General features: G+C 36.5%; 1 protein-coding gene across 1 annotated transcript in view; it reads left to right on the top strand.

Annotated features, from left to right (window-relative positions):
• Positions 1–27219, top strand: part of IQCK (IQ motif containing K) — a 39987-nt gene that overhangs the window by 8902 nt on the left and 3866 nt on the right. Inside the window, 4 exon segments of the mRNA XM_051809335.1 lie at positions 432–484; positions 599–676; positions 8935–9019; positions 14822–14933. Coding sequence (XP_051665295.1) covers positions 432–484; positions 599–676; positions 8935–9019; positions 14822–14933 — 328 coding nt within the window.

Below are 27219 nucleotides of genomic sequence, written 5' to 3'. Positions count from 1 at the left end.
TTCCTTCTGTGTCTTGGAGGAAATGAAGAATTTTAAGTATGATAATAGAACTTTGAGCAAAATGGCAAGTAATTGACAACATATTTTCATATATGAATGAGTTCTGTTAACTTCCTCATAATGAGAAAACCACTTAGAAAGAACACCATTCAGAGATATTTGTTCTAGATATACTGCAGCAAATATCAAAATAATATATGTAGAATTTTCTCACTCATAGTTTGTCTGGACTTGAAAGCATTCCACAAAACGTCTAAAATTTTGGCAGAGCCACTGAGTGTTGGCAGTAGCAATATTAAAGTAGACAGAGTAATGGACTGTATATTTTATTTAATAAAAGCAGTCAATTTAGCTTCTGTTCCTCTCCAGTAGTAAAAACATATGACCAATCTAAAGATAATAAATAATTTGAAGCTATCTTCTATCTTTAGGGAAGAAGAACCAAATTTATTGCCTCTGATTTCCTAACTGAGTGGTTATACAAGTAAGTTAATAATGGTTTTTACTATTAATTATACTCAATAATTCAAAGGCATTAATTTTCAAATCGAATAGCTGAAATTTAAATTAATATGAGTTGTTTTCCTTTTTGTTTTAGCATGAACCCAAAGAGGAAAGATGAGCCATTCACAGAATTCTTTAGCATTCCTTTTGTTAAGGACTGGCTTAAGGACCAGTAAGTTATTGCAGTACTGAGTAACCTTTTCTCCTTTTACCCCTGCCATTCCAAAAAAGTAATGGAGCTTCAACCTGTTGCAACTGTGCCCTCAAAATGCCCTTAACCATGTGCAACACAGAACTATATGATGCTTTCTAACTTGCTCATGTATGACTTACAAGGTATTTTGTACCAGAATTGTTCACAGAGAAATTAGTTTAGAATTCCTAGACATTTTAACTGTAGAGTGCAGGACATTTAAATAGTCTGGTAGTATGAATATCTCTGTACTAATGAGCAAAGCAGTGTTTTCATCACTGCTTCCTACTGTGGAAATCTTTGAGGATATTATCAAGAAATTATTCCTTTAGCTGTAGGCAACTGTTTTAAAAATAACTGTAATAATCCTTGGTGTCAGGATGCATTTCTGCAGACATTTATGACTTTGTGTCTGAGAAATGAACACTTGTTTTGGCAGCCTCAGTCATTTATTCCTGTAGAACCAAGCTGCATAGTGGTTTTGAAAGAAATGTTACTGTACTTGAGACTGCATGTAGTTTTAAAATATAGCTGCTGTGTGAGAAAAGTGACAGAATATGAAAATTACAGAGCTCAGATTTTAAACGTAATTGGAGTCCAGATTGGTAGTCATTGAAAACGTAGAGATCTGTCTTTGGGGCCAAGCTGGAGATTGTGTCAAAATGGTTAAATTTGACTACCCGAGAGGTGATCATGTGTCAGAGTCCTGTAGGAAGTTTCTGCAGTAAGAGATGAACACCTTTGCAGAATGACCCATTTCATCTCAACCCCCATACCTTCAGATACCACCCACTGTTGTTGGAACCTACCACTGATGGGACACATCTGTCTCCTTGTCCAACAAGGCCACAAGTTCCTGGCAACAAGGTTCCCATTTAAGGCAGTGAATTCTGTCCTTTGGAAGGTGACCATAAACTGCAGCGAGGTTGTCCTACTCATTTCTTAAGCATACTGAAGAGCTGGCCCTTAGTAAGGCAGTTTGGACACCCCTGATATGTGAGGATGGATATTTGTCCCTAAGATGTCCAAGGTCACAGTTTTACAAACGTTTCTCTTGGAAGTAAAGCTGACTGAAATGGTTCCCTACTCTCTCCTGTTCTTCATCCCAACCTGCTTGTAGGCAACCTGATATCACCTTGTCTGTTTGATAAGGTGCTTGGTTATTCTGATCTCTGAGTTAGGAATCTCTCTGCCAAAATGTGTGAGGAGGGTTTGTATAGCTATTTAAAACACAGATAATTTCTCCAATCTGCTTCACCTTGGAGAGTGACAAACCTGTGTATTGGCACAAACAAAGGATTAGAATGAAGGGCTTGGGGCAAGGTGAAGAGAACAAATGAGCTGCTAAGATGTAGAGGTGGTGGCAGGAATTGCTTAAGTCAGCTTTGCCAAGAGAAATACACTGTGGAATCACAGCCTGAATGACTCATAGCTTCTGTTAGTACTGGTGCTCCTAAATAATGTAGTGACAGCTCCACAAGGACACTGAAGTGTCAAAGTCCTACTTAAGTTGATACACTTGGTCTTAAATCCTCTAAACAAGTAGGCCCTTAAAACAATAATTATTAAAATTATTATTAAATAGGAACTTTTTGTGGACTACCCTTAAAATTACAGATTAAACAAATACTGCTTATGAAGAAAGCATTATTAGAGCAAAGTGAAAGACTGCAGTATTAAATATGAATAAAAATGAGAGAATTTATTATTATGTCCTTCTGGATATGTCCTAAATAGTTTATGATTATATCCTTCCAAATATCAGACTTAAAATGTAACTGATTATTGTCATCTCCATTTCTATTTTTAAAGGAGTTTTCAGTTTTTCAACAGGATTAAGAATATACAAGAGACAATATGCTAAAAAGTGCTGGTCAAATTTTGATGGGAAACATCCTTATACCAACTGTTTAGATAGGTTTATCAGTGCAAAGCAGTCTTAATGCTTGAAAAAAACCCAAAACAACAAAACCCACCAAAACAAAAAAACCCCAGAGGGATAATTTTTTGTTCTATAAGAGATCCAGCTTTTTTCAATATATTCCATATTTGAGTATGACTTTTTTGGCTCTCCTCCAGTGCCTCCAGTTTCTTCTTTGAAGCTCAATTCTTTTTTAAAGAATAGTGAAAGCCACAGTCTTATGAGCCTCATTCTCTTAAGTTGTGCTTCTAAATGAGATCTTGCAGCCTACTTTTCCTTTATAAGGAGACCTAAATACTGCATTGGTTCCCAGAATTTTAAATGCAAATGTTGTACCTTCTAAAGCTGGTTATTGTAGGTGAAGAAGCTTGTAGAATTTGAATTTATTTCCAGCTTTAGTGTTTATAGCAATTGCTATGACATCAATAAATAAAACTTCAGTACAGTTACCTTGTCTTCTTCTGGGTTCTCTGTTACCAGTAGCACTGGCAAAATATTATATCCCTTGGGAATCTTCAATTCCCAAAGCAGATTTCAAAGCAATAGAAGGAGCAGCCTCAACACTGACTGGTAACCTACATATCCCAGCCAGGAGAACACAAAACGTTTCTGTTGCCCTAAAGCACAGCTGTACCTTTCAGAGAGCAGGAAACTGGAGTTGGAACAAGGGACCAACCCAAGTGTTTGGGAACTTGCTGAGATACAGACTGATGTACCTGTTCCTACTCTGAGGGCTGCTGAGAGAACCAAGGAAATGGAATTAGAGCTGTGCATGTTTTGTACTCCTATAAATATGCTAATGAGCAACACGGTTCCCTTTTGTCAGCGTTTTCCAGTGGTGTTTCTGGCTGAAGAGCAGCGAAGCTCAATCACAAGTAACCAAGCTCTGTGTACTGAATCAGGGACAGGGAAAGAGAGGGAGCTCTGTTTATGCTCTGATCCCCCTGCAATTTTACTTTTCTGGCAGAGGTAGTCTGAGTATCATGGCAGTGTCATTGCACAACCTTCTTTAGCATATTAATGAAAGAAACATGAAGAAACCAATAAAAAAATAGTTCCACTGCTCTGAAAAACAGGTATAAAAGTCTGTCACATTAATTTAATAATATTGACAGCATTGTTCAAGTTCACTTTTGACCCATACATTCAATGAGAGAGGGTGACATATGGATCTAGGTTAAGAATAAGCATAAGTATTTTCCTGGCTGTTGAAGGTCAGATAAAAAGTAATTCACAAGATTTTTTTAATCTGCATTTTCTCTCTTTTTTTTTTTTTTAATAAGAGGTATTTACTTGCTACTCAGTTCAGAAAGACACATTTCCAGGTTTAATCTATCTGTGTGTACCAAAACAAGTGTGCAGATACAGAGCAACTAAATCTATCATGGCTTTAGTGAAGTGGGCAGCTAAGATATATATGTCTCTAAATGATTACGAAATCTGAAATAGTGGCTTTTTGTCTCAAATATCTGCATATGCATATACATACATTGATTATTTTTTTCTTCCTCCTCCAAATATTTTAATTAGATGAAGTCTGCTGGTCTCAGCTGCCTTTACAGTTGACTTCATTGTCAGTTCTCAGATGGCCAATAGGGGTAATTTTGCACGGGTGACTGATTTTTTTTCTTTCCATAATATGCCCAGTTTCTACAGGCTTTGCTTTCTGCATTCTGCTATATTTCATTGGGTTATCTCTAAAACAGCCATGTTTGGAGTATATTTGATTTGCATTATGTTTTTTTCTTTCATTTTCCTTAATAACTTAATGATAATTTCTTTAATATTTCTGGGGGAAGGGACAGCTGATTTATTTGTAGTAATAGACAAGTCCAACAAATACGTCTGTATGGGTGTAATTCTATGTGTTTCCAAGTAAAAAATTGGCATTCCAGTGCTGTGGCAGAATTCAAGTTAACAAAGGAGAAATTTTTTACTTAAAAACTGTGTGTTGAAAAATTGCACAAAGTTTCTGTATGAAATATTTATATTTTTTAATGGTGCTTTATGGAGTTGAAGGTTTCATGGAATAATTCCTGATGCCTTGTTGAAACGTGCCTTAATTTATGTAAAGATTGTCAAAATGGCAATTGAAAATGTCTCAGTGCTTTGTGACATTCTCTGAATGTTGCTTTAGAACACTAAGAGGAGGATATTTTTGCTGCTGTTAGTTTTTCATGTTTTCAGGATATGAAGTTTGATCTAAAGTACACAAACAGAGATGGAAATTTTCCCATTGACATGAGTGGCCTTTGGAATAGGTCCATGTTTAATTTCCTTCAGTCCAGGACCAAGAACACTCTTACAAACTACATAAACATTGGTCCTATAAGACAGAAAACGTGAGGTGACACATTGTGACTTTCAAAACATGTAGTGAGTATGCAAGCACAGGAGAGCTGAGTTTTAGCATTAAAATGGTAAGTCCTCCCCAAGGAGAGACCATACTAAGAGGCAAGAAAGCCACTATAATTTCCAGACAGAGCTTGAGACAAAAGATTCTTGCACTGCTATTTTTTTGGCTTGTTCTCACTACTAAGACTTCTTGCTGTGCTTCCTCTAATTCCTCTCACATTCTTGTTGCCAGTCACCTGTTCTGCCTCAGCCTCCTGTCCATTACATGACTCTGCCTCCCCACGGAATGACTTTCTCACATTAGTTCCGCACTGTCTTTTCTTTTTGTCATGTCTTTTCTTCATTATAAATAGATAAGTAAGTATATAAATAGTTTGTATGTGTTAACAGTTGAATGCATATTATGACTGTGGCCACTTTGATAATACTCTCGAATGGATTTAATATATTTTTTAATTCTTCAATTAGTTATTATCAGTATCGAGGAGCTTTTATTTGGAGAAGGTGATAGAGCAGAAGAGTTCAGATTCCTGATAACTAGCAGGAGTCACACTTTAAAAAGTCTACTCATATGCAATCTCTCTTTAAAAGAGATTAAATTTGGTTATTCCCACATTTACAACCCTTCAAAAATGTACCCTCCATATAATGCACTAAAATGTTTTCTTTTATACTGTAGGGATTTTTTTCTTCGAATACTAATAATCTTGTTCTGGTGAATTTAGATTGCTGCAAAAGCAAACCAGTAATTTCTTTCTGACTGTGGAATAGTTGTATTAATACTGAAAATGTTACAAAGAAAGGTCTCAGTTCACACTCAGTTTGACCTGTGAAAATGCTCCAGGGTATTTTTGTCAAGTGTCTGTGGGGAATATTTCCCTGTAAACCTGTGAGACTCATACAGTGCAAGTGTAATATTTAATTAATATATCTAATTGATTTTAAATACTAGGTCAGATAAATCTGTATTTCAGTGTCTGATTGCTTATGAACAATCTTTTTCCTGCTTTTTGGGTAAATGACCTTAATAGTATTTATAAGCAGAGATTGTTGAGACATTTATTTTGAATCAAAACAATAGTTTTTCATTGTTGCACACTTTTGCAACTCTGGATAGGCGTTTAAGAAGAAAGACTTAATGAAGGCAGGTGTTGCTGTAGTATTGCTAGAACATCTGAGTAAGAATAAGAAATACTGAAAATATAAAAGAGAACTACTTTGACAAAATTCCAGAGCAGTTTTTTTGTTATTCAGACCAGCATGTGAATTTTTGGAGTAGTTCCCAGACCAAAGACTTTCTAAAAACCCCCTTTTTTTTAAGAGTTATGCAGATCACCAGGGTCATTTACTTGCATGTCTAATATTTATCCCTATTCTTTGGCCTGTTCTTTTAGATTACGAATTTTGCAGTGACTCTGTCATTGCCTGTGTTCATACATGATATAAATGTTAAGAACGATAACCATCACAGTCAAACCAAAGGTGAAGTGACTGTGGCTGTTTAATATGGCTGTGACTGTCGTACTGAAACTTAGGAGGCCTGAACCTTTTCCTTAGGGTTGCTTCAGTGTTTCTAGAAATGAGCTTTCTGAAGCAGAGAGAAGCCCTGATCATTCAGTGACTGCCCCTGGATTTCCACTCTCACCTGCACACCATGAGCCCCAGGCACTGATGCTCTCTGTGGCACAGTGGTCCTACAGGCTGTAAGGCTGATAGTTAAATTTCTTTGTCTGTTACTATTAGGGAACAGATTGGAATAAAAAGAACAATTACAAAATCCTGAATTATATATACTGAAAATTTTCTTGATTAAATTTTTTCTTAGATTTCTTGTCATGGAAGGAATCAGGCCTATTTGTATGACAGATTGGGAACTTAGAGACAATTGGGGTTTCTGGGCATTACTGTGTAGAAATACTGACTGTATTCAGTCCATCAGTGTGACTGTGAACCCCCAGAGGTTACCTCATACATTTATTTAATGCAAGTCTGTTTTGTATCCTCTGGGTGCCACATTCCACTTGCATAATTTTATATCACATAATCAAGATCTGTACAAGTTTGCTCAGAATGCAAGAAACTTGTTTCTGGAATTTAACTTTCCTCTGGGCAGTGTCTGCTTTATTCAGATTTGGTAAAATAAAATACTTAAGAAAAATCATTTTACCAATGCTCTTTTACGGGTGCAACTTCCGTTAAACAAGGTGTATGTGTCACAATAGATATTGATATGTTTAATGTGTGGGCTTTTAAGATCATGCATAATCAAAGACTAAATAAGCAGAATATAGTTAGTGTACATTGTACTGTCAGCTCTAATCTTCTCAGAGGCATACAGCTGTCTTCTGCCACGAATGACATACTCTCTCTTTTCCTAGTTCACTGCTGAGGGGTAATTGCCTCTGCTCAGATTCTATTTTTATTTGACCCGCAGCCAATTGCGTATTTTCTCTCTGACAAAACTGGACCTGGCATGGCTTCTCTTCTATAAAGCTGTGCCATTAAAGGATTGATACTTACCAGTGACTGTCATACTGAAAATTAAGTCCTGTTCTTGCTTGATTTTTTATATTGGTTTCTGAATTTCAGTGTTGGATTATAAACTAGACATTTTTATAATTTGAAAATGAAAGAAATGCTCGAGTTGCCCTTGCAGGCTAGGAGAAATCTCAAGTTGTTCTTTGGAGATGTACTCATTCTCAGAGAAGTTCAATGGCTTTGATATAACTGCTGTAAAATATGTAGGTCTTCCTGTGATTTTCCCACTCTAAGTTTTGGGTTTCAAAAAGATCAAAAATAGAACAGAGGATGAAAGCCTATCAGGGAAACCAGCACAGTTCAACTTCAGAACTTTAAGTCTGATTATAAGAAGCTGTTAGCTCAGGGAGCCTTGCTTGTCCAGCACTTATGATTTCCCCTGAGCAGGAGAAATACTAATTAACATTCACAGGGCTAAGACTGGTTAGCTTAATGGAGAGACCACTCTTTATTTTTGTCTTATTTCCATTTTTCCAAACAGACCAAGGTTTTATTTCACATTAAAATAAATGTAGGCCAAAACCCAGCTGACATAATGATGAGACCAATTTAGCTGAGTACACAGACTAAAACGGTGCAGGCAGTGTAGCATTAGATAAGAAGTAAGATTGTGCTCTAAGTTGAAATGCTCCTGCAGTGAAGACAAGCCCTAAGAGAAAGATGTCAGAGAGCATAGGAAGCTTACTAGGGCAGAGACTAATATGAATGAAATTAAGTGAAAGGAAAATGTAGGCTGTCAAGCCTATTAGCCTGAGCTGTAATATACTGTAAAATAAATTTCCAAAGGAAATTGCTGCATTTTAACCAGCAAATGTAACACTGCATAAATAAATAGCTGGTCAATTAATGGGCTTTGCAGTATATGTGTCTTTAGAGTATAAATACCATAGATAATGTTCTTGCATGGGCTGCATGTGTCTATAGGTGGTTGCTGCATCAACATTCATAATGTGGGTTTCTACTCAAGGCTGTGTTCAGCCTGTTTCCCATGTAGGGAAATATGTTTATATTCTGTGTATTTAATATAATAAACATTTACATCATAAGTCTGTTAATTGTTGCATGCACACTAAAACCTCCTCTGCTTCACAAATGGCACGCTCCTTCTCTTGTTCCCCTCCTACTGCCACCTCAAACCTTACCATAATAGTGGGAATTTGAAATCCCTGTAAAAGAATAAGAAAGATTATTGTGCTTGATGTGCCATTTGTATATTTTTGTTTTAAGAAGAAATTATTGCAGTGTATATAACAGTATATTTGTAAAGGAGATATTCTTTGAACATTTTATTTTCAGGGCAATAAGAAATTGTACCTTTCAAGCTCCTAAACAGCATTTATCTTTTTGATAAAATACACTGTTAGGGAAGAAAGTATTTTACATTTATAGGCTGTCTGTTTACAAAAAGATATTTTCTTTTAAGTCCTAGGCCACCAATTCCTCTATCTCTGCTTCTATCAGAAGAAGAAGCAAGCATAATAATTCAGTCCTTCTGGAGAGGTTATCGGGTAAGAGTAATCTATAATTATTTTGCTTGATGTTGAAAACTGTAGGACTGTGAAGGCTCCAGGGAAAATCCTTACATAAATTTTAAGTAGGGGATACTATAAATAGCTGCTGAGACCCCTATGGTTCATTGGCTTTGGATGTTGCTCTGCCTTATGCCTACTGACTACAGTTTTTTTCACAGGCATTTATGCTGATGTAATCTCAGTGTTTTCCTCAACAACAGAAAATCCACAGAAATTGGATTTTCAAAAGTACGATTCACAGTGAACCATTTTCTCTTTTAAATTTAAAGTTGCTCTGGCTAGTTGCTAAAGGATGGAATCTTATTTTGCTTCATGCAGGGATATGTGAGTAAGTGAGGGTAGAGATGCACATGGAGGATTGGTAAGATCTGTATGTTCTGTCTGAGCATACAGGAACAAAAAAATGAGACCAAGAATGAGACAGGAGATCTAGAAGAGGCATGAAGGCTTTTATTCCAGGAAAGGGAAAACAAAATGGTGAGCAGATGTTGTAAGACACACTAGTAATACAACACTAATGCAATCCCCAGTTTAAGGGGGGAAAGCAAGGAGCATAAAATAAATACAAAGAAAATTGTCCGATATTATTCTTTTGGAGGGTAACAGCCATGCTAACCCTAGGATGCTAAATGAATTATTTTGAAAATCCTGAACAAATTCTGTAAAATTTTTTTTTTAAAAAAGCTTCGTACCTTGGAAAGAAATGCACTTGAAATTCAGGTGACTTTGGTGATGAAGAAATGTCTTTGCTTCCTTTGTCAAAATTTAACCTTCTAAATAGCCCCCAGATATAGCAGCAATTTTGTTGTGATGGACAGTGAGACATTTCTGGATGTCAGGTGTTCTTTAAATAACAGTTAGTATAAAACACTCTCTGGTAAGTTCTTTTTTACTATTTTTAACAAGCACAAATATATAAGTGGCTCCTATAATGTGCTGTGCAGCCAAAGACGATGAAATACCCCAAAATGGTCTTGACTGATTGATTTTTGCGGCGCTTTCTGTTGTTCGTTTTCCTTTGTTTTTCTTTTTTAAACAGAGATGGCATTGACACTAACATTAATTAGGCCAGACAGTATCCCTGCAGGCATCCTTACAGAGGAGTATTGCAAAGGCAACCATTATCCAATAACAGTCATGTTTGCTGAACAGTGCAAGGTTGCTCAGATACTTTGTGCTTCTATAAAAGCTTGTGAAGGGCATGATTCTCCCTTGTTGTACAGACTAACTTCAGAATTTTCACACTAGTATCATTCTAAACCAGTTCCCAGAAATGAGACAGAAACCCTAGCTGTAAAAGGTAGGAGACATAAAAAATAACTCAGACTATAAAATTAGCTGTTAATGTTTTTCTTATTCGAGATGAAAGAAATCAGGCTTTTAAAAATCAAAAATTAAAGTCAGAATATGAAATAAAAATCATTAATAACAAGTTCCTACACAGGGCAATGTGTTGTCCTTGGACTTTCAAATTAAGAGAACACTAAGCTTAAATGGGATTTCATTGCATTAATGATAAAGTATGTTATGAAAATTTACCAAAGAATTCAGATTATTTACTTTTAAAATAGATAGCTCTGTCAGCTAACACTGATTTAGTGTGGTAATAAATGAACACTTACAAATAATGCCCTTTTGCATTCTATGGATATTATTGTGTCAATATTTGAAAAACTTTTCTGATGTTTTTCATTAAACCTTGTTTTATAATTCAGAGGATTTAGAACTTTTAAACACTGTTATTGAAACAAAAATGTACACAGTGTGTTAATATTGAATAATTAAACACAAGCACACATAGATACTTTACATGGCTCTGTGCCAAAGAGAGTGCACTTCATCACTGGTTTTCTAAGACATGTCTTCTATGGACTCAGACCACCTCTGAGGTATTTTGTTAACCATACTGATTTAGGCAGTAGAGTTTGTCTAGTTATAAAACTGACTGAGCATCATGTCTTCTCATGATACTTCACTTGTTTCTGCCACATCTAGTTGTCTGAGTGTGCCAGTGTCAAAAACATGTAGCAAAAAATGCAAAAATGCATCAGGGGTTTTTTATGTAAAGGTAAAATAAAACTATAGGTACAGAATATTGAGAACTTTTCCATAATAAACCGTGATCAAAGCATTACATTCATCATTATCTGCAGCACATTTCAGAAAAACACTTGTTTTGGTAGTAATAATTGATGGCTGCCATCAACAAAGTGCTTGCTACAATCCTTCATGCAAAGACATTGATGGGTACTCTGAAAATTATTTCAAGTTCAGTCAAGAACTAAATTCCAGAACAAAAAGCAGTGGGAGCTACAACTGCTGAGTTTTGTAAGGAGATCACAGAAAGGAAGATGTCATCTTGAGTGGGCTCTTTGAGGGCAAGGAGGAGCACTCAGAGAAGACTTGAGACAGCTCTGTCATCAGAATTCTTTCTCTTCACTTTCCATCATTCTTTTTTATTGAGGTTCCATTCATCTGTCACGGGCCAAGGCAGTATTTAGATAGGTATCAATTTTCCAGGCACTTTCCCAGTAAAAGATGATATATTCCTTCACCCCTCTACTGCAGAATCTTTGCTTAGTGCCATTTTTTAATAGGGTCTTTTTAAACTTTACAATTTGCAGAACTATTGGACTGAGGGGATTTTTCATTAAAACAATTTCCTCTGATGTCTCTGGGTGAAGTTTTGGTATTTTCCTTCTGCTGTTGTGCAACGTGTTCTCACTTAGCATTGAAAGAAGTTTATTTTGACTAAATCTTGTATATTTTTCTTAGAGTTGAAATTGGACAGCATTATGTAAATATTCAGCGCTATTTTATGAGTGTTGTTTGAGCAAAAGTTAAACCTGCTTCAGTTTTGATTTGTCTCTTGCAAAGTGCAGTCCTGCTTTTGCTATCACAACTTTTATTACTTTCCAGCAAGTTGTGGCTCCTCGGAAAGGCTCAATCCCAGAAGGTCACACGAATATTCCTTGTTATTTACAGCAAGTGTAGATTCAACTCAAGTGACCTGGGTGGGAGTGAACTCTCACTTCAAAGCTCAGACCCCTCCAGGGCTGCAGGCGTGGTTGGGCTGCAGGAGGGACACCAGACTCTGCACTGTTTATTTGCCTGGAGATTTTGCTGCTGAGTCATGGCTTTTCCATCATGGTGGAACTGCACTCTGGTTACAAAACAGACTGCTTTCTGAGGAATTATCACAACTATGCTAAACTCTAATCTATTAAGCATATCTGGAACATTTTGATGTATTTTGTTACATTCCTGTTACCTGTTTTACTGCAGATGGCATATCTGTGTTTTGTTTGGGGTTTTTTTTCTTTTTTTTTATTCACTTTTTAGAAAAGACACTTTGTTCTGGGAGCTCATTTTCACTGCTTGGATTTAGTGTTGGACTTTGAAGTATTTGAGTCTATATGACTATGCCTTCATCTCAGAACACTGTATTTCACTATGTTTCACTGCACTTTCACTGTTTTATTTGTCTAGGGAGAGTATACAGAATATACTTCATTTGCCATTTATCTTTTAACTGGTAAGAGTTATTGTCTTCATTTGCAGTATACAGAGACCACTGTGGCCCTGGCATGGGACAAAATACAGGTCACACAGCTGAAGTTGTAGAAGGGACACATTTTTTCAGAAATTCTATAGGTATAGAGGTAGTAATTTCTCTAATTTCCTGCCTCTTCCATTGCTGTAATTTATATGCTTGAATCCCAATAAGCATTCCCTGAACCCCTACATGTGCAGATAAACTGACTCCATGTAATGGGGAATTATTTGGCTTATAAAACATAAATGACAACCTAAAAGAAAAAATGTCTTTTGCAAACCTGAAGTATCCTTATATTTTATTTTTGTAAATAGTACTTGATGAATTCAACAGAAAATGATCTTATTTTTTTGTATAGCTGAAAAGAAGATCACTAATAACTGTAACTTCCTTCATTTTTAAAAGTTCGTACCAACCTTGTAAGAAATTCTTATTACTTTTATAGAAGATTTTACAGAACTATATCAGTATAATGGGATGTTATTAGAGGCCTAAGAGGTATCTGATGTCGAGTCACTGAGTAAAAGTCTTGGCTGTCTTTATTGATCGAGTCCCCTTGTATTGTATTTCTGCTCTGCCAGTGCACTGTCTGAAATATAACAAGTTATCTTCTCCTGAGTGGATTGAAGAGTGCTATGGGAGTTCAGCTACTGTCTATTGCACTCTTAGCTGCACCACAAAGGAGAAATTCTGGGTAGAAAGAATACTTTTGATAAATAATTTATATTGTTTTCTTTAAGGTTTGGGGTTTTTTATAACCAGCGGGAAACGGAAGTCCTGCTCTTTTGCTCTGTATGTGTCTTAGTAAAGTGAGAGAAAAGCAGAGTGTAATGGAGAAGAGTACTAGAGTTCAAATCACAGAGCAAACTCACTACTATATCATGTAAGAATAAAATAAACTGAAATTTATTTAGAGATTTTCTAGAGAACTAAGTAGTCATCTTCCTGCAAGAAAAAGGTGTCCAGGAGAAATTGAGCTTATTGCTACTTGTTTCTACCATGTTATTCAACTTCAGCCCAAATTACCAGGACATTAAGTCATAGAATCATAGAGTGCTTTGGGTTGGAAGGGACCTTAGAGATCATCTAGTTCCAAACCCCTACCATGGGCAGGGACACCTTCCACCTGACCCATGGTCAGAGCCCCATCCAACTTGGCCTTGAACACCTCCAGGAATGGGGCATCCACAGCTTCTCTAAACATAGTCCTAAAGCATAATGACATTTTTTATATGTAATATTTAGGGAAAAAAAACCCAACCTAAACCAGAAACTGCATTTTAGAAATAATTCTACTACCATTTCAATATGACTCTAAGGGAATAGTCTCTAAGGTAATACTGGCATGTCCCCTTCCTACTGTTGTTCAGAAGGACAGTATCTGGTGCACTGGAGGTAGTAATTGTGTGAATGCCAAGGTAGGCAATGGGCAACCCACTGCTAATTAATCAAATCCTGCTTACAACAAGTTTAAGTAGCAGAGTGGTAGAAGTTGGTGATGCAGAGCTGGCTGGCTTTTATGTTAGAAAGAACTACACCAGTACAAAAACAATACTAGAAAAATTCAACTTAAATCTAAATGGAATCAAGGCCTATGACTATTGTAATTTTTTTGTAGAAGCAGAATTATGGCCTTCATGGGGTGATTGACTGACAAAGAATAGATATCACATAATGCAGTCCAATTACTTTAAATAACAGATTAATGACTCTCCTGTTTGTGAAAATTGTATGGCTGGGATTGCCAGTCAGCCTATTTGCAGCTGATGGCAGGTGTGAATCAGTTTGCTGGAATAAATTCCCTTCTGTATGACCCTTCATGCTCCTCTTGTGCTCTATTATGTTGGTCACTGGGTTGGTTTTATAGTGTTGTGGTTTTCTAAAGGCACTAATACCCTTCAGCATAATGCCTGAAATTTTAATTAACTCAAAGAATAAGCGTCTCACTGCAATCACATTTCTCAGGAGTCCTTGGTAATCAAAGTGATCCCCTAATTGGCATATTTATGTTTTCAATGGGGTTTGTCAATGATGTGTTTTTTATTTCTCTGTAAGTTGAAAACTGTAAACCTCTGGGATTTTTCTTTTACCTCGGGCCCAGCAAATAGGATGGCTCTCATGTATTTGTCCAGCCACAGCCCCATGAAAAAAAATTGTATCATCATCTTGGGTAACATGTAGGTATATAATTTTAGTTGTATTTTCTGTTTTCCCTTTCACAGGTCCGGTGTGACAGTGAAATACAAGAGCTACGTCAGTGGCAAAAGAAGTGGAGAGAGGAGAAACACATTAATAAAGTAGTGAAACAATTCTGGACTAAGCAGGAAACCAAAGGTAAGTGAATTAAATTGTGTGTGTGGGTTTTTTGGGTTTTAGGGGTTGTTTGTTTGTTTGTTTAGGGTTTTTTTACATTGTGTTAAATTTTTATACTTTGAGTTGTGCTAAAAAACAGGCCACAGTAGGACGCTAATCCCGAGTGAGAAGGTGAAGTCTGGTGGAAATGCCTGGCTGTTCCTTTATAGTCATTATTTACTCTGTCTTAGTTGCCTGGATAGTTGCTGAAAGTGGCAATGAAAAATACAGTACAGGGCCAAAACTCAGTAATTTCAGAAGACTGACAATTTGCTGGCACAGTATTTCATAGGGCAGGATTAGACCTCTACCAGGTGGGTCATAGTACAGTTTTTCCAAACTGTGGGATTTCTCTCTGGTAAATGTTTTATTGGCATTTTCCTGTAGTTATTTATAGCAGAACTTGGCCTGTACAGTTCTAAAAAAATAAACCCAAATAACCCAATAAATTGCCAAGGGAAATGAAGCTGGATTGCTTTAAGAACCAACACTGTAATTTGTTTCTTTTTTTGCCCTGTTTGTGGACAAGGCTTTACTGACAGGGCCAAAGTTCTATTCACTTAGGCACAGAGGTTTAATTATGATTATTCACCCAGCCTCTTTGTCTACTAACTCAGGAAAATTTATAAGTTCCTCAACCTGTCTACATTTTAGCAGCCTCTGTGGGCTGGACTCAGCCCTGATACACGTGGGGAAGTGAACTCCACTCACAGCTGGAGGTGAGAAGGGGTCGTTCAGCTGTGGCTGTGTTGAAAAGAGGGGAAATCATGTTGTACCAGCACCACTGTGTGCCCTTCAGTTTGGTGACACTGTCCCAGATGTGTTCTCAGCTGGCCAATCTTTGCCCTGACCTATGGGAGAGTGATTTTTTCTTTAGTGGTAGCAGGGTTACAGTTACAAGGGCTGCGTAGATTTTGCAAGCATTTATTTATATTTATATTGCAGTTTTAATCTACAAAAGATCAGGTTTTATTTACCAATCCATGAAATTTCCTAAGGGATATTTTATAGCTGAATTTAATTCATTCTGAAGAACAAAATCATACATCACAACAGGGGAAAACTGCGTTTATATGTGTGTATATATGAGGTGTATATAAGGGAAGTAGAATTCTTGGCTTTAATAGCTTAGACCTAGAAGATTAAATCATATAGTAACTAGTAACAGTGTACAAAAATGATGAAAAAATGAAATCAATGAGACATAAGTTGTCTTCCAGCAGACTTGACTAATATGTAATGAAAACTTGGGCAGAGCAACCAAAGTTTTCTTCAAGTGGGATTTCATAGCCTATCTACTATGGTTTATTATGACTTTACTTTGGAAAAAAAATGTAGGCATCTTTTCCTTTAAAAGAAAACATAGATATATCTGGTTTTGATCATCTGAAAACAGTGGATTCAAATGTACTATGATCAAATTATTCTCATTATAGATTTAAAACATAAAAGCTGAATTCTTTCCTTTGTAGTACATGTTCAGTTCTGTCAGTGTTAATTGTTGGAAAATTGCATTCCTGGAGGTGATAACAGAAGATGGCCTACCAGGCTTGCTAATTAATTTTAAATTATTGCAATTTAATGTTTGTGGTTTATACTTTCTGTTTCTAATTTGTTAGTATTTTTATCATCTCATCAAGGCATGTTTTTTCACACATTTCATTGTCCATGATACCAGTAAGAGTTACAAATGCACATTTCCCACATCTAAGAAACAAACCTATATATTTGCAACACACCACTATGAAAAAGGATGAATATGATATTAGATGATATGATGACAATCACAGTTTCAGTCTTCATACATGTAAAATCTTAAAGGTGAAAATTACAAGTGCATTTTCAGAGCACAAGATGAAACCATTTTCAAAATGCTGCCTAAGAAAAGTAGGGCCTAAGGGTGGACTGTGTCATTTGGCAGTTGAATTGATTAAAAAAATTCCTGTGAATAAAGAAATTTAATCTTTCCATAAACTATACTTAAGTTGTTTTGGAGAGCTGTAGTGATAAGATTTCCTTTGCCTTCCTTGCCAGTTGTTTCAAAAGGAAAATTTTCTTTTAATCACTCTCATAGAGCTTTCTTGTCATCAAATCAATTATTTCAGACTCTAGGACACACAGCTGTTTAACCACTTCAAAGTTGCAAAATTGCCCCTTTTCAATTTTTTCTTAAACCACTGTAAGTTTATATTGCTTATAAACATTAGCTTTCAATATTATCACTTTGTTTCTGTGATTCTTTAACTGAGCTCTGCTAAGTTAATTTAAGAGTATCCATACATAAAATAGCCTTGGGGCCCAGACAGATGGCTATTTGGAAACAGCTGTACTAGTTTGAGAAGTTACTGTCCAGGGGTTTTCATTATCAATCTCAGCTGTGATGCCATAATTAATTTTGTTAGTGCTCCAGCTGCTCTTATTTCTACTGTTATTGTCCTACTGTTCATTAATGCTGTTAAACCCTATTTCATTATGAAGTCAGCAAGGTTAGTTTAACTGCTTTCACCAGTGACTCAGTCTAACCCAGCTGACTGCACTGAAGAGGATTGTGAGCACTCATACAATAATGAATAGCATAACACAACTACTTCTTAACCTTGTCTTTCTAAGCATTTTGTTCAACTGAATTAATTAATTAGGTTAATTCAATTAATCCCCTTTAATTAAACGACTGAGCTCTTTGCATCAAGCAGACAAAGCATTTATTGTTACTAAAAACTCAGATGTCACAAATAAAGCATTAACATTCATGATCAAAAGAGAAAGAATAACACTTTTAAATAGATACGGCATTTTATTATGAAGTTAACCACATTAAGAAAAATAATGAAGTATCTCTTAAATTTCTCTCTCACTAAGCCTGTTTATTAGATGCTGTAAACAGTGTTGAATCTAACTGTAGGGGATGAATGGTGAGTTGCCAAATAGCTTTTAGAAAATGATGACTCGAGCAGTAATGTGATTCTATTGACACTACTAGAAAGATCAGCATACCTTCCATGGAAATATCAGCCAAAGACTCGGTTAATGTGAGCTAACAGGCAGAGTCTGCTTTGTTGTGGCTTTCAGCACAATGCAATGTGTACCTTATTTCAAGGGTATGTTCTAGGCAAAGACATACAGCTTTATGAAAGTGTGTTTGTATGTTGACCAGTGTGACAGTTAAAAAAGATAATAATAAGAAGTTAGAAATGTAAACTAATTGTAATTAACAAATCCAAAGGCATTCTTAATTTATTTTTCTGGTTTCAGAAAGTGTGCTGAAACATGTTCATTAATTTTGAAGCAAAGAGTTAAGTTTTCATTAGAACATAACCAGAATGAAACACTTCTGGAGGGTTTTTTTCAGGTAAAGACCAAAAGTCTCATTTTTAGGGGGCAGCTAAGGTGATCCAGTAACTTCCCCATTAAAAAGGCAGCCCTTGGCCAAGGCTTCTGCCATCCTCTCCTTTTCTTGGCACTTCCCCTCCTGGCTTCACGGTGAGTTGGTTCAGCTGGCTGATCTGCCAGAGCTCCTCAGTTCTGCTCCGCTGCCCCTCGGCGTGGCTTTGTGCTGGATCAGCCTGATAAACTGACCTGCCCCGGAATGGCACAATCCTCACATCCAACAGAAGGGAAATGGTGCCACAGTAACTGAGGGAAGGAAAGCTGCCCGTTTGTGATGGCCACTCACTTTTAGATCAGCTAATCTGTGCTGGGCCTGCTGAGTCATGTGAAACCATCCCCACCCGGTGTGTCTGCGTGGGGTGGGAGGCTGGGGTATAATGTAGCCTCACATAAGCCACTGATCTCCCCCTGCTTCAAAGCATTTTCATTTTTTTTTCTTTGTAATTCTTTATTCTTCTTTTGCTCTCTCTCTTATACTCTTTATTATTACTTTTGAAAAGTGCTCTGGGATAGAAAGTGTGAAAACTGCATGAAAATTACTTTATACATGAATAGCACCTTGCAGGACCGTTGACCTCTTTTAATGCACATGCTGGCAAAATTTCTTTTTGAGTGCAAAGAAGAAAGTGTGTTTCTTTCAGCATATATCCAAGATCATAAAGCTACAGCATTCTTGGCTGACATTTTGTTTGCTATACTGCTCCACTGCTGCAACGTTACATTCCACAAAATTATCTATATTTAAAGTATGATAGTCCTTACTCTGAACAATTTCTACAATTTCTACGTTCAGACTGAAAATGTAGAAAGAAACATAGCATTTAAGACTTAGTTTAGTGGCTCACAGCTTTAGACTTGTAGGGAGACAGATTATTTTCTGCAATATAGCACAGCTGATGGGATACATTTGTTTAAGAATATTTTACAGAATTCCAGAAAAAATATTACCTTCTAGAGAAAATACAGCTAATCAAAAACCATCCTCCAGAGGATGTGAGTGAATAGCAGATGACCTGGGGTTTGGTTTTTTTAATTCTGATTTGTTGAAATTACCTTAATGTAAATATATTTAAATAAGTGATTTAATAACCTGTTTGTTATTTAAGATATGTTTGGCAGGATGTGACAGTGCAAGGCCTGCCTCAGTCTTCATGAGGCTGATGTTCTACCATGAGCTTGTCAGTTTAGGAGAACTTCTTTTCCCACTATGCATTTATCTGAGACTGTGCACATCAGTGTTGTCAGTATCTGCATCCTAAAACATCCATTTGAAACTGGACATAATTCGCTGCATCTGCTAGTTTTCTCACTGATATCCCACAGAGCTCCAACCATATTTTTGCTTTCATTTCCAAGAAGAAATAGGCCTTTGCTTTTGGGTGAACAACCTGGTGAATCTGATTTGTGCCTCCACAAACCCCATCTGGTCGTGGTTCTGAGCAGCGTGTTATATAGATGCAGTACTGATGAGACATCACTGGAAAGCAAAAATATCTCTCCTACAATGAAAGGAATTTGAAAAATATTGGAACTTTTTCATGAAAATATCTAAATCTTCACTGATCACTTATGTGAACAAACCACCCTGTTACAGTGGTTCCTTCTCTGCTGGTGTGCTGTTAGCAAGAGCACTGATTCCATTATACAACTGGTACTTTCAGCTATTTTATGTCCTAAAGGGTTTCTTTTCTTCTTTTTCTTTTTCTTATCTGCATAAAATTTGTAAAATTTTAGTTTTAAAAAGCAGTGTTCTTAGGGAAAATAGTAAAAGAAATAAATGTTCCTGGTTTTATGGCAAAATCAATTGTGACCCTATTAGTTGGCAGTTCTTACAGATCAACCACAGCCTGGGCTTTGCAAGGCACTTGGGTAACAGTGAATGCACAGTGTGTGGAAAATCTAGTTAAATCAAAATAAGACATAAAGTAATCTTCACAGCAGGTGAGGGGGTTGATTTTCAGATGCAAGGGGGAATATTCTTCTACATTCCATTCAATTTCAAGCTGTATTTTTCCTTCAGCAGTAGAAGCTATTACTTACCTATCTGGAGAGATTTTAAAAATACTCCTTTCATAGAAATAATATTTTCCCTTGGGAAGATGCAACCAGCAATACTCTAATGAAGGTGATCTGTTACTGGAAAATCCTTAAAATATGAATGAGATTTCAGATGCAGGGGAGAACAGGCTGCATATTTCCCACTAGAGCAGGAACAGATCTATAGTGTCAAGAAGCAAGGAAATGCAGTCACTCACTCATACAGCTGTGATTGTCTCCACTTGAATGATGAGGAAGGATTTGAAAGCTTAATATCAAGTTAAGTTGAACAGGGAAAGTCTAGTCTACATATTTTTGAAGGATGGCTGTATGTAATTGTATCACATCAAAGCAAAATTAATTGAGGAAGGGAAAAATGTTACATTCAGAACCCAGAAAAAAAATGGTTACACTGTGAAACTTCTTTGAATTAATTCCATAAACATATAAATATATTAGTATAGTCATGTGCTCTAATGGATCCTTATTAATGGGGCCATAAATGAAGTTACAATCACGTGTATGTTTGCAGGACTGAGTCATTTCCCAAGGAAAATATTGAAAAAGGAATATATATAAATGGGAAAACTTACACTAGGCTTAAAAAAATATTTAAAATGTATTGTAGGTAATAATGTTGGATTAGGAAAACACATAGTCTGAATAGCTAATGGATTTCTTACAGACTGCATCTCTGTGCTTTATTTAGGAAAATTCAGCTCAGTAAAATGTAAGGAATTCATCAGCTTTATGTGAGAGTTCCTTTTTTCCCCCTCTACTTTCACCATGGGTGGTTGAAATATTTTAGGAATATTTAAAATGAAATAATTTGTTTCTAATTTCATCTGCCCTTCTTTTACTACAGCTGTAATTTTTTAATTAATCTCATTATGAAACTCTTGCAAGTGGTAACCTCCTCATATTTTATAGTTTTACACTTTTAATCTGCTATATTATGTAACATACACATATATGTTAAGATCCTACATGTTGAAGGTACAAATTGGTTTCAAACTGAGCTGTATAAACAGGTTTAAAGTGGAAGGCTACTTGCTGTCAGCAGGACACTGCACTTAAAAGAATTTGACTCTGCTTTTTTTTTTTTTTAACATTACTGTACTTACAGGTATTTGTTTCTTTCTGAAAGCAAAAGTGCTTCAGTCCAAATGGTTTAAAATGGCTGCATATATGTGATTGCTTTTGATTTAAAAGCACATGGAAAAAGTTTCAGTTACGCAGAAGACCTTAAAATTTCTTTTTGTTTAAAAGAAAATAAAAAGAAAATCCAAGAACAAAGCAGTTCCGAAGGCTGAGTATGTGGTGGTTTTCATCAAGCCTAATTCAAGATGCTTGAGATGTTTTTGAAAGTTCAGTCTTGGCACTAACAGCTGAGAATGTAGTGATAAAAGTCATAAGACTCATGATGCAGAATCCAATTTATTGGTCCACACCCCGGACTCAGACGTCTTTGAAAATTTATAAAGATTACAGTAACATTTAATTTCTGTAACTATGTTGGGAATGCTTGAAAAAATAAAAAGGAAAGATGATCATTTAGATAAACTACAACACGTGATCCTCTGGTCTGTGCTTACCCAGGCACAGCAGTGGATCTGGAGCACAAGTCAGAACTAATCCTCCAGCACCAAAGCTGTATTTTCACCCATCACTCTGCAGCTGTTAATAATGATTTGTAACGGAAAAAAAGACAATTGCAAGTTGGCAATTTTTCTGTGATCATATAAACATCGGGTTTTTTTTTTTTCTTTTTTTTTTTCTTTTTTTTTTTTTTTTAAGGAGAGGAGAAATCTTTTATGGGTTCTGCAATCTTCTTGGGTTTGTTTTTCCGTGTTGAACCTTTTTCTAGTTAGTAGCAAAAAATATGGGAGCATTTTTATTGAAAATTCTATTGGTGTCTTTTGCTAGCCATTCAGGTATGCAAGCCCAAAATTTCTATTTATAACTATGAGATGCCTTAAAAACCTGGAGAAAAGACTGTCACCAGTTAAAAAATAAAGCCTCCAAGTAGTCCTGCAGCAAAACTAGACTCGAGACTCTTAGTTAAAAATAAAAGGGAGAGGAGGTAGGGCAGGGAAAGAAAGACTACGAGCTGTTAATTAGGAGTTTTAAAATATGATTCAGAGAATAACAAAGAAGTGGGTGACAGATTGCAGAACACACGAGCCCCAGACTTCCCTTTAAACCCACACTGTGGTACTGGTCACTTGGAGGTCTTTTCTGATATGACAGTCTGGTTTTTTACCTGATAAGTTGTTTTAGTCTGTGCAAGAGTTTAAATTGGGTAGTTTTACAGGACCTATCACATTTTGCAAGCAGAAATCACGTCAGAAATAAGAGGAGCTAATAAGTATAAATGCACTTTTCATGAATCTGCCCAGCAAGTCTGGAATTCTGGATTTCTGTCTGTGTTGGCTTCTACCTGTAAATCCCAAAATGCTTTTTTAGCTGAGGACCTGCCACTCTGGAATGATTTTTCTCTATTTCTGGTCAGTTCTTTCTGTTTTCACAATTCTCTTTATTTTGACTATTTACATTGAAAGAACCCTGCATTAATCAGATGCTCTGGAGATGCACTGGTTGCCTTCATTCTGGATTTTTCTCTCAGTCCAGGGTTGTCTTCCATAAACTGTTGTGTTTCTGTGGCTGTCTCTTCATGCATCTCAGGTGACTGAATTATTTGGAGGACACTTGGATAATCAATTGGAAGCAACAGTCTCCAGTATATCTAATTCTCTGTAGTTCTTTCCTAACTCAGATGTTCATAGTCTAACACTTGTATGTTCCCATATTTCTTTTCTTGAATTGTCTAAATGCCATTCAGATACATTCAAATTAATTATGCACTGCATAAACAAATTCTGCTAGAGATATTTCAGCCCTCTTTTTCCATATCCATCACTGGATGTTGGTGTTTGGGAGTCTCCTGTATGTCAGCTCTTGCTTCCTTAATCTGATCCTAAGTGAATTAAAAAGTGCCCTGAAATTTTTAGTTCTCTACAGTCATGAAGACAAGACTAAGCATTTTACAAACTCTGCTCCTGGTTTGGAGAATTAGGTTTGTCCCATCACATTTATACATCCATTTTGCAGAAGCCTCTTCTGCTTAGTGATCCTCTGACAGTTCTATTTCAGATTCATGAGTTGCAGGAGTGTCTATGGGCATTATTTCCATTTTATTATTAGTTTGTTTGTTTAGTAGATATTTATTCAGTACACCATTTTCCTATTACTACTGACTGAATATTTCCTGAAGCAAAAGGTTTCACTAGTAGTTGTGTACAGGCAGACTTCCAATAGTAAGAGGCTAAAATTATAAACACTTTATAAAAAACTGTGCCTTTAAAAGTCAGGTCTTATTTCAGAAAGATTGCTGGTGGCTCCAATTTCATGTTCAGGCTTCTTTGGCATTTCATTGGGAGGCTAGGGCGAAACTCCTTTCTATATATATATTTTACTCTAAGCCCCTGCTAATAAGTTATTCCAATAGATTTTCTTTAATGGATTTTCATCTTCTTATAGTCCGAGTCTATAGTATTTTTCATTACTCTGTTCAGCTGTTTAAATTACTAAATGTAATTCTTAAGAGTTTCATGAAGAAGCACACTCTGTAATGAGTTCTCTACAAACCTTTCACAAGCTGCTGTCTCCAGCCAGTTGTGTTATACAGTAGTGTATAAAGTAGGTCATAGTTTTTTCACAGTTATGCTGAAACAACCAAGTGTCAAAACAGAACACCAGACCTGTACATTAAGATGAGGGGAAATAGTGCCTATTATCCAAAATAGATGGTAAAGATGTTTGAGCTTAATGCATATATAAATAGGACAAAGGCCAATCCTCAGGCAGCTAATAGGAGTTCTGCAGATTTTTGAATATTCCACTCCCAGGAGCAAACGAACAGTAAATCCAGAAACATTCCAGTGCTTCCTTTAGCCATCATCTGTGCCTCAGCACTGCAACACATACCTGATAAACTATGTCAAATGAGCTGCACTCCCAAGGAACGTGGCAGACCAAGTAGTAGATGACCTTATTGTAGTAGGAGCAGCAAGTCAAAAATAACAGTTAACAGTTGTGCTACTCAGGAGCAACCCCCACCTCGTTTCCAAGGAAATTAAGCACAGTCCCCACTAGTGCTTATTATTGTAGTGGTGGCTAAAGTGTCCTATGATTCCTATGATTTAGAACATGCATGTGACTGAAGGATACTTTAATCAGGTTTGTTCACTATTAAAGTAAGAGTAATGAGTAAGGAGTCTGAAAACTACAGTAAGGAGCAAGGAGACTGACATAGTACCAACAAAATCATATGACCTATACAGGTAGAAACCCTAATACTAGAAATAAGTGAGATGTGAGATTTTTTTTTTTTTTTTTGTAACATACACTGTTACAACACTTAAAGGCCTCAGTTCCTCTATGTCTTAGGACTGGAAACAGGAGCTAATGTTTTAAAACCATATGAAATACTGTGATCATGCTGCCAATGAGCATGATTGTGTTACTTCTACTTAAATCTAATGTTACACCTCATTAAACCAGTGATTATGTATTCTCTGTAGATAATTTTCACACATTCAGTTACACAAATATCTTGGGATTTAAGGTGTTTGTCATTTTCCTGGGAGCTGAATCCAGCCTCCTGTGAGAATGGTTTCCTTGGCATTGCCCTGAGTCTGGCAGCAACTGCACAGTTGCAATCCTGTGACATCCCTGGGAGTTTGTTCTGCCCAGTTATGCCCATACGCCTTTTCCCAGCATGCTGGAAATCTCAGGGAGGAAAAAGAAATGTTCTCCTTTGCAGTAGAATCAGAGTTCTGCAATGGTAGGGATTTGCCAGCATAACTGCACACAGTGACTAGGGACATAAAACCATAATGTGGGAACGATGCTGCTAAAGTTTGACTTTTATTACTTCTTTAAATGCAACTGAAAATAGAAATGGGTCTTCATCTTGCTCTGTTGAAGGAATGACAGGACTTCTAAGACTGAAATGGTTACAATTCAGCACAGGAATGGCATGGTTGTAAGCTTGGTCATTGGTGCTGACATTTACACTGTTCATTGCTTTTAGGTATGTGTTGTCTGAAAGAAATGGGCTGGATTATCAGCGAGTAGAACTTGTTCTAAACATCTTCCTTAGGCATTTCAAAGTATTTTAAGCAAGTTAGTTCAGTTTGAGGTGTCACATCCTGAAAAATACATTTTTCCAATGGAAATTTCTAGTGAAAAGACTTAGCCAGGCACTTCTTTCCCCATCTTTCCAGCTTATCTGAATCCTGAGGACATCTTACTTTTCTATCTGCATAGGAAGCAAGTATATGTCAGAAACTATTTAAACAACTGCTTGAGATTCAGATTCCTGCTGACAACCTGTGCTTCCTGGTTAGTGTGATGTGATTTGAAATTGTTATGCTTAAGTAACACAGGTTATGATAAGACATGGACACTCTCAACTAAAAGCACAGCTAGCAGATACCTAAAACACCTGCTTGCTTTAATGGAAAAGTGTGTGCGAGCCCTGAGGTTTTTGAATATGTTGCAATGTTTATGAAATATTTGCAAAGGCCAGCCTCATTACATCAAGGAGTATTAGATAAAATTCAACGTGCTAGATAGTATTTTGTATATAGGATATTCACTAGTCATATGGGATATTGAATCCACTCTTGATTTTTCCCCTCACCAGCTCTACGAGCAGAAGGCCTAAAATTCAGAAGGGTCTTGTGCCAGGAAGGCACTTGGCATGTATTGCCTTGACCATTGTAGAACATAGGGTGTATCCTGCCACTGCAGTCATACTTTGTGTTTCTAAGGTACTGGCTGTGTCCCTCCTCCTCATACATCACTTCTCCTGGGTGTTTTCTATGAGCTGAGATCTTCCAGGTTGGTAGCACATTGAGCACCTTAAGTTAACACATGGGCCTGTTGCATCTCAGTACTCTGGGTACGTACCAAGAGGATTTTGTTTGCTGGTTTTCAGTTGCATGCCTTGGAAGGGTAACTAAGCCCTCCTGAAACTGTATGTAAAAAAGAGGAATTTTTTTTTTTTAGTTTATTTGGGTTCTTTGCCTCTAGCATAACTTTTACATATAAATCTCCCCATAAACTTGATGTGAAAGGTGTATAGTACAGATGCATCTTCTGAAAGTGTAGGGAGTAGAAAACCAGATTTTTTTAGGTTAAAAGGCAGTTTGTAAAACTAAAATATTAAACCCAGAATACGATAGCTGAAATCACAGGAGCAGAATGAGGAACCAGACTGTTGTATCAGCAGAAGAAAAACATTAGGTTAATCTGTATTACAGCACTCTGAAAGAATACAGAGCTTTGAAAACAGCTTTCACTAGGGGGTGGGACATTTTACTTTTATGTAGAGCTTTTGTTCATTTAGAATTGTTTACTCCAGCAAGCAACCCTGTGCTCTTTGTTTGACTGATTTTTTCCCATTTGGCAGACCCTTTGCAATCACATGGATAACATTCTTCTTTCACTGAGACATAGAAAAACTATTCTTTATTGACCTTGCTTGTTGTCCTAAATGACAAAAATATATTTATATACTAGGTGAACTGTATGACTTCATCCCTGACTTTTAATTGAAAATTCTTCAAAGCAAAAACCTCAAAGAGGTGCTTTCATTCTTTTTTTTTAAGAATCCAGTGACTTACTAGCTAACAGCTCTGCCCTCAGCTTCAGATGCACAACTCCCACAGCTGGCATGGAGAACTACGTGCAAGTATCTGAGTGCTGAAACTGTGTAAAAACAAAAAAAATGCCATGCATAAAAGAAATAAGCTTTTTGGGTTGAGTGGGGGATTTT

Source organism: Manacus candei, unplaced genomic scaffold, assembly GCF_025592945.1.
Source record: "Manacus candei isolate 608988 ecotype Guabito, Panama unplaced genomic scaffold, ASM2559294v1 h1tg000002l, whole genome shotgun sequence".
Lineage (NCBI taxonomy): Eukaryota > Metazoa > Chordata > Aves > Passeriformes > Pipridae > Manacus > Manacus candei.
The sequence above is the reverse complement of the archived record's forward strand: the minus strand, read 5'-3'. Positions and strand labels throughout refer to the sequence as shown.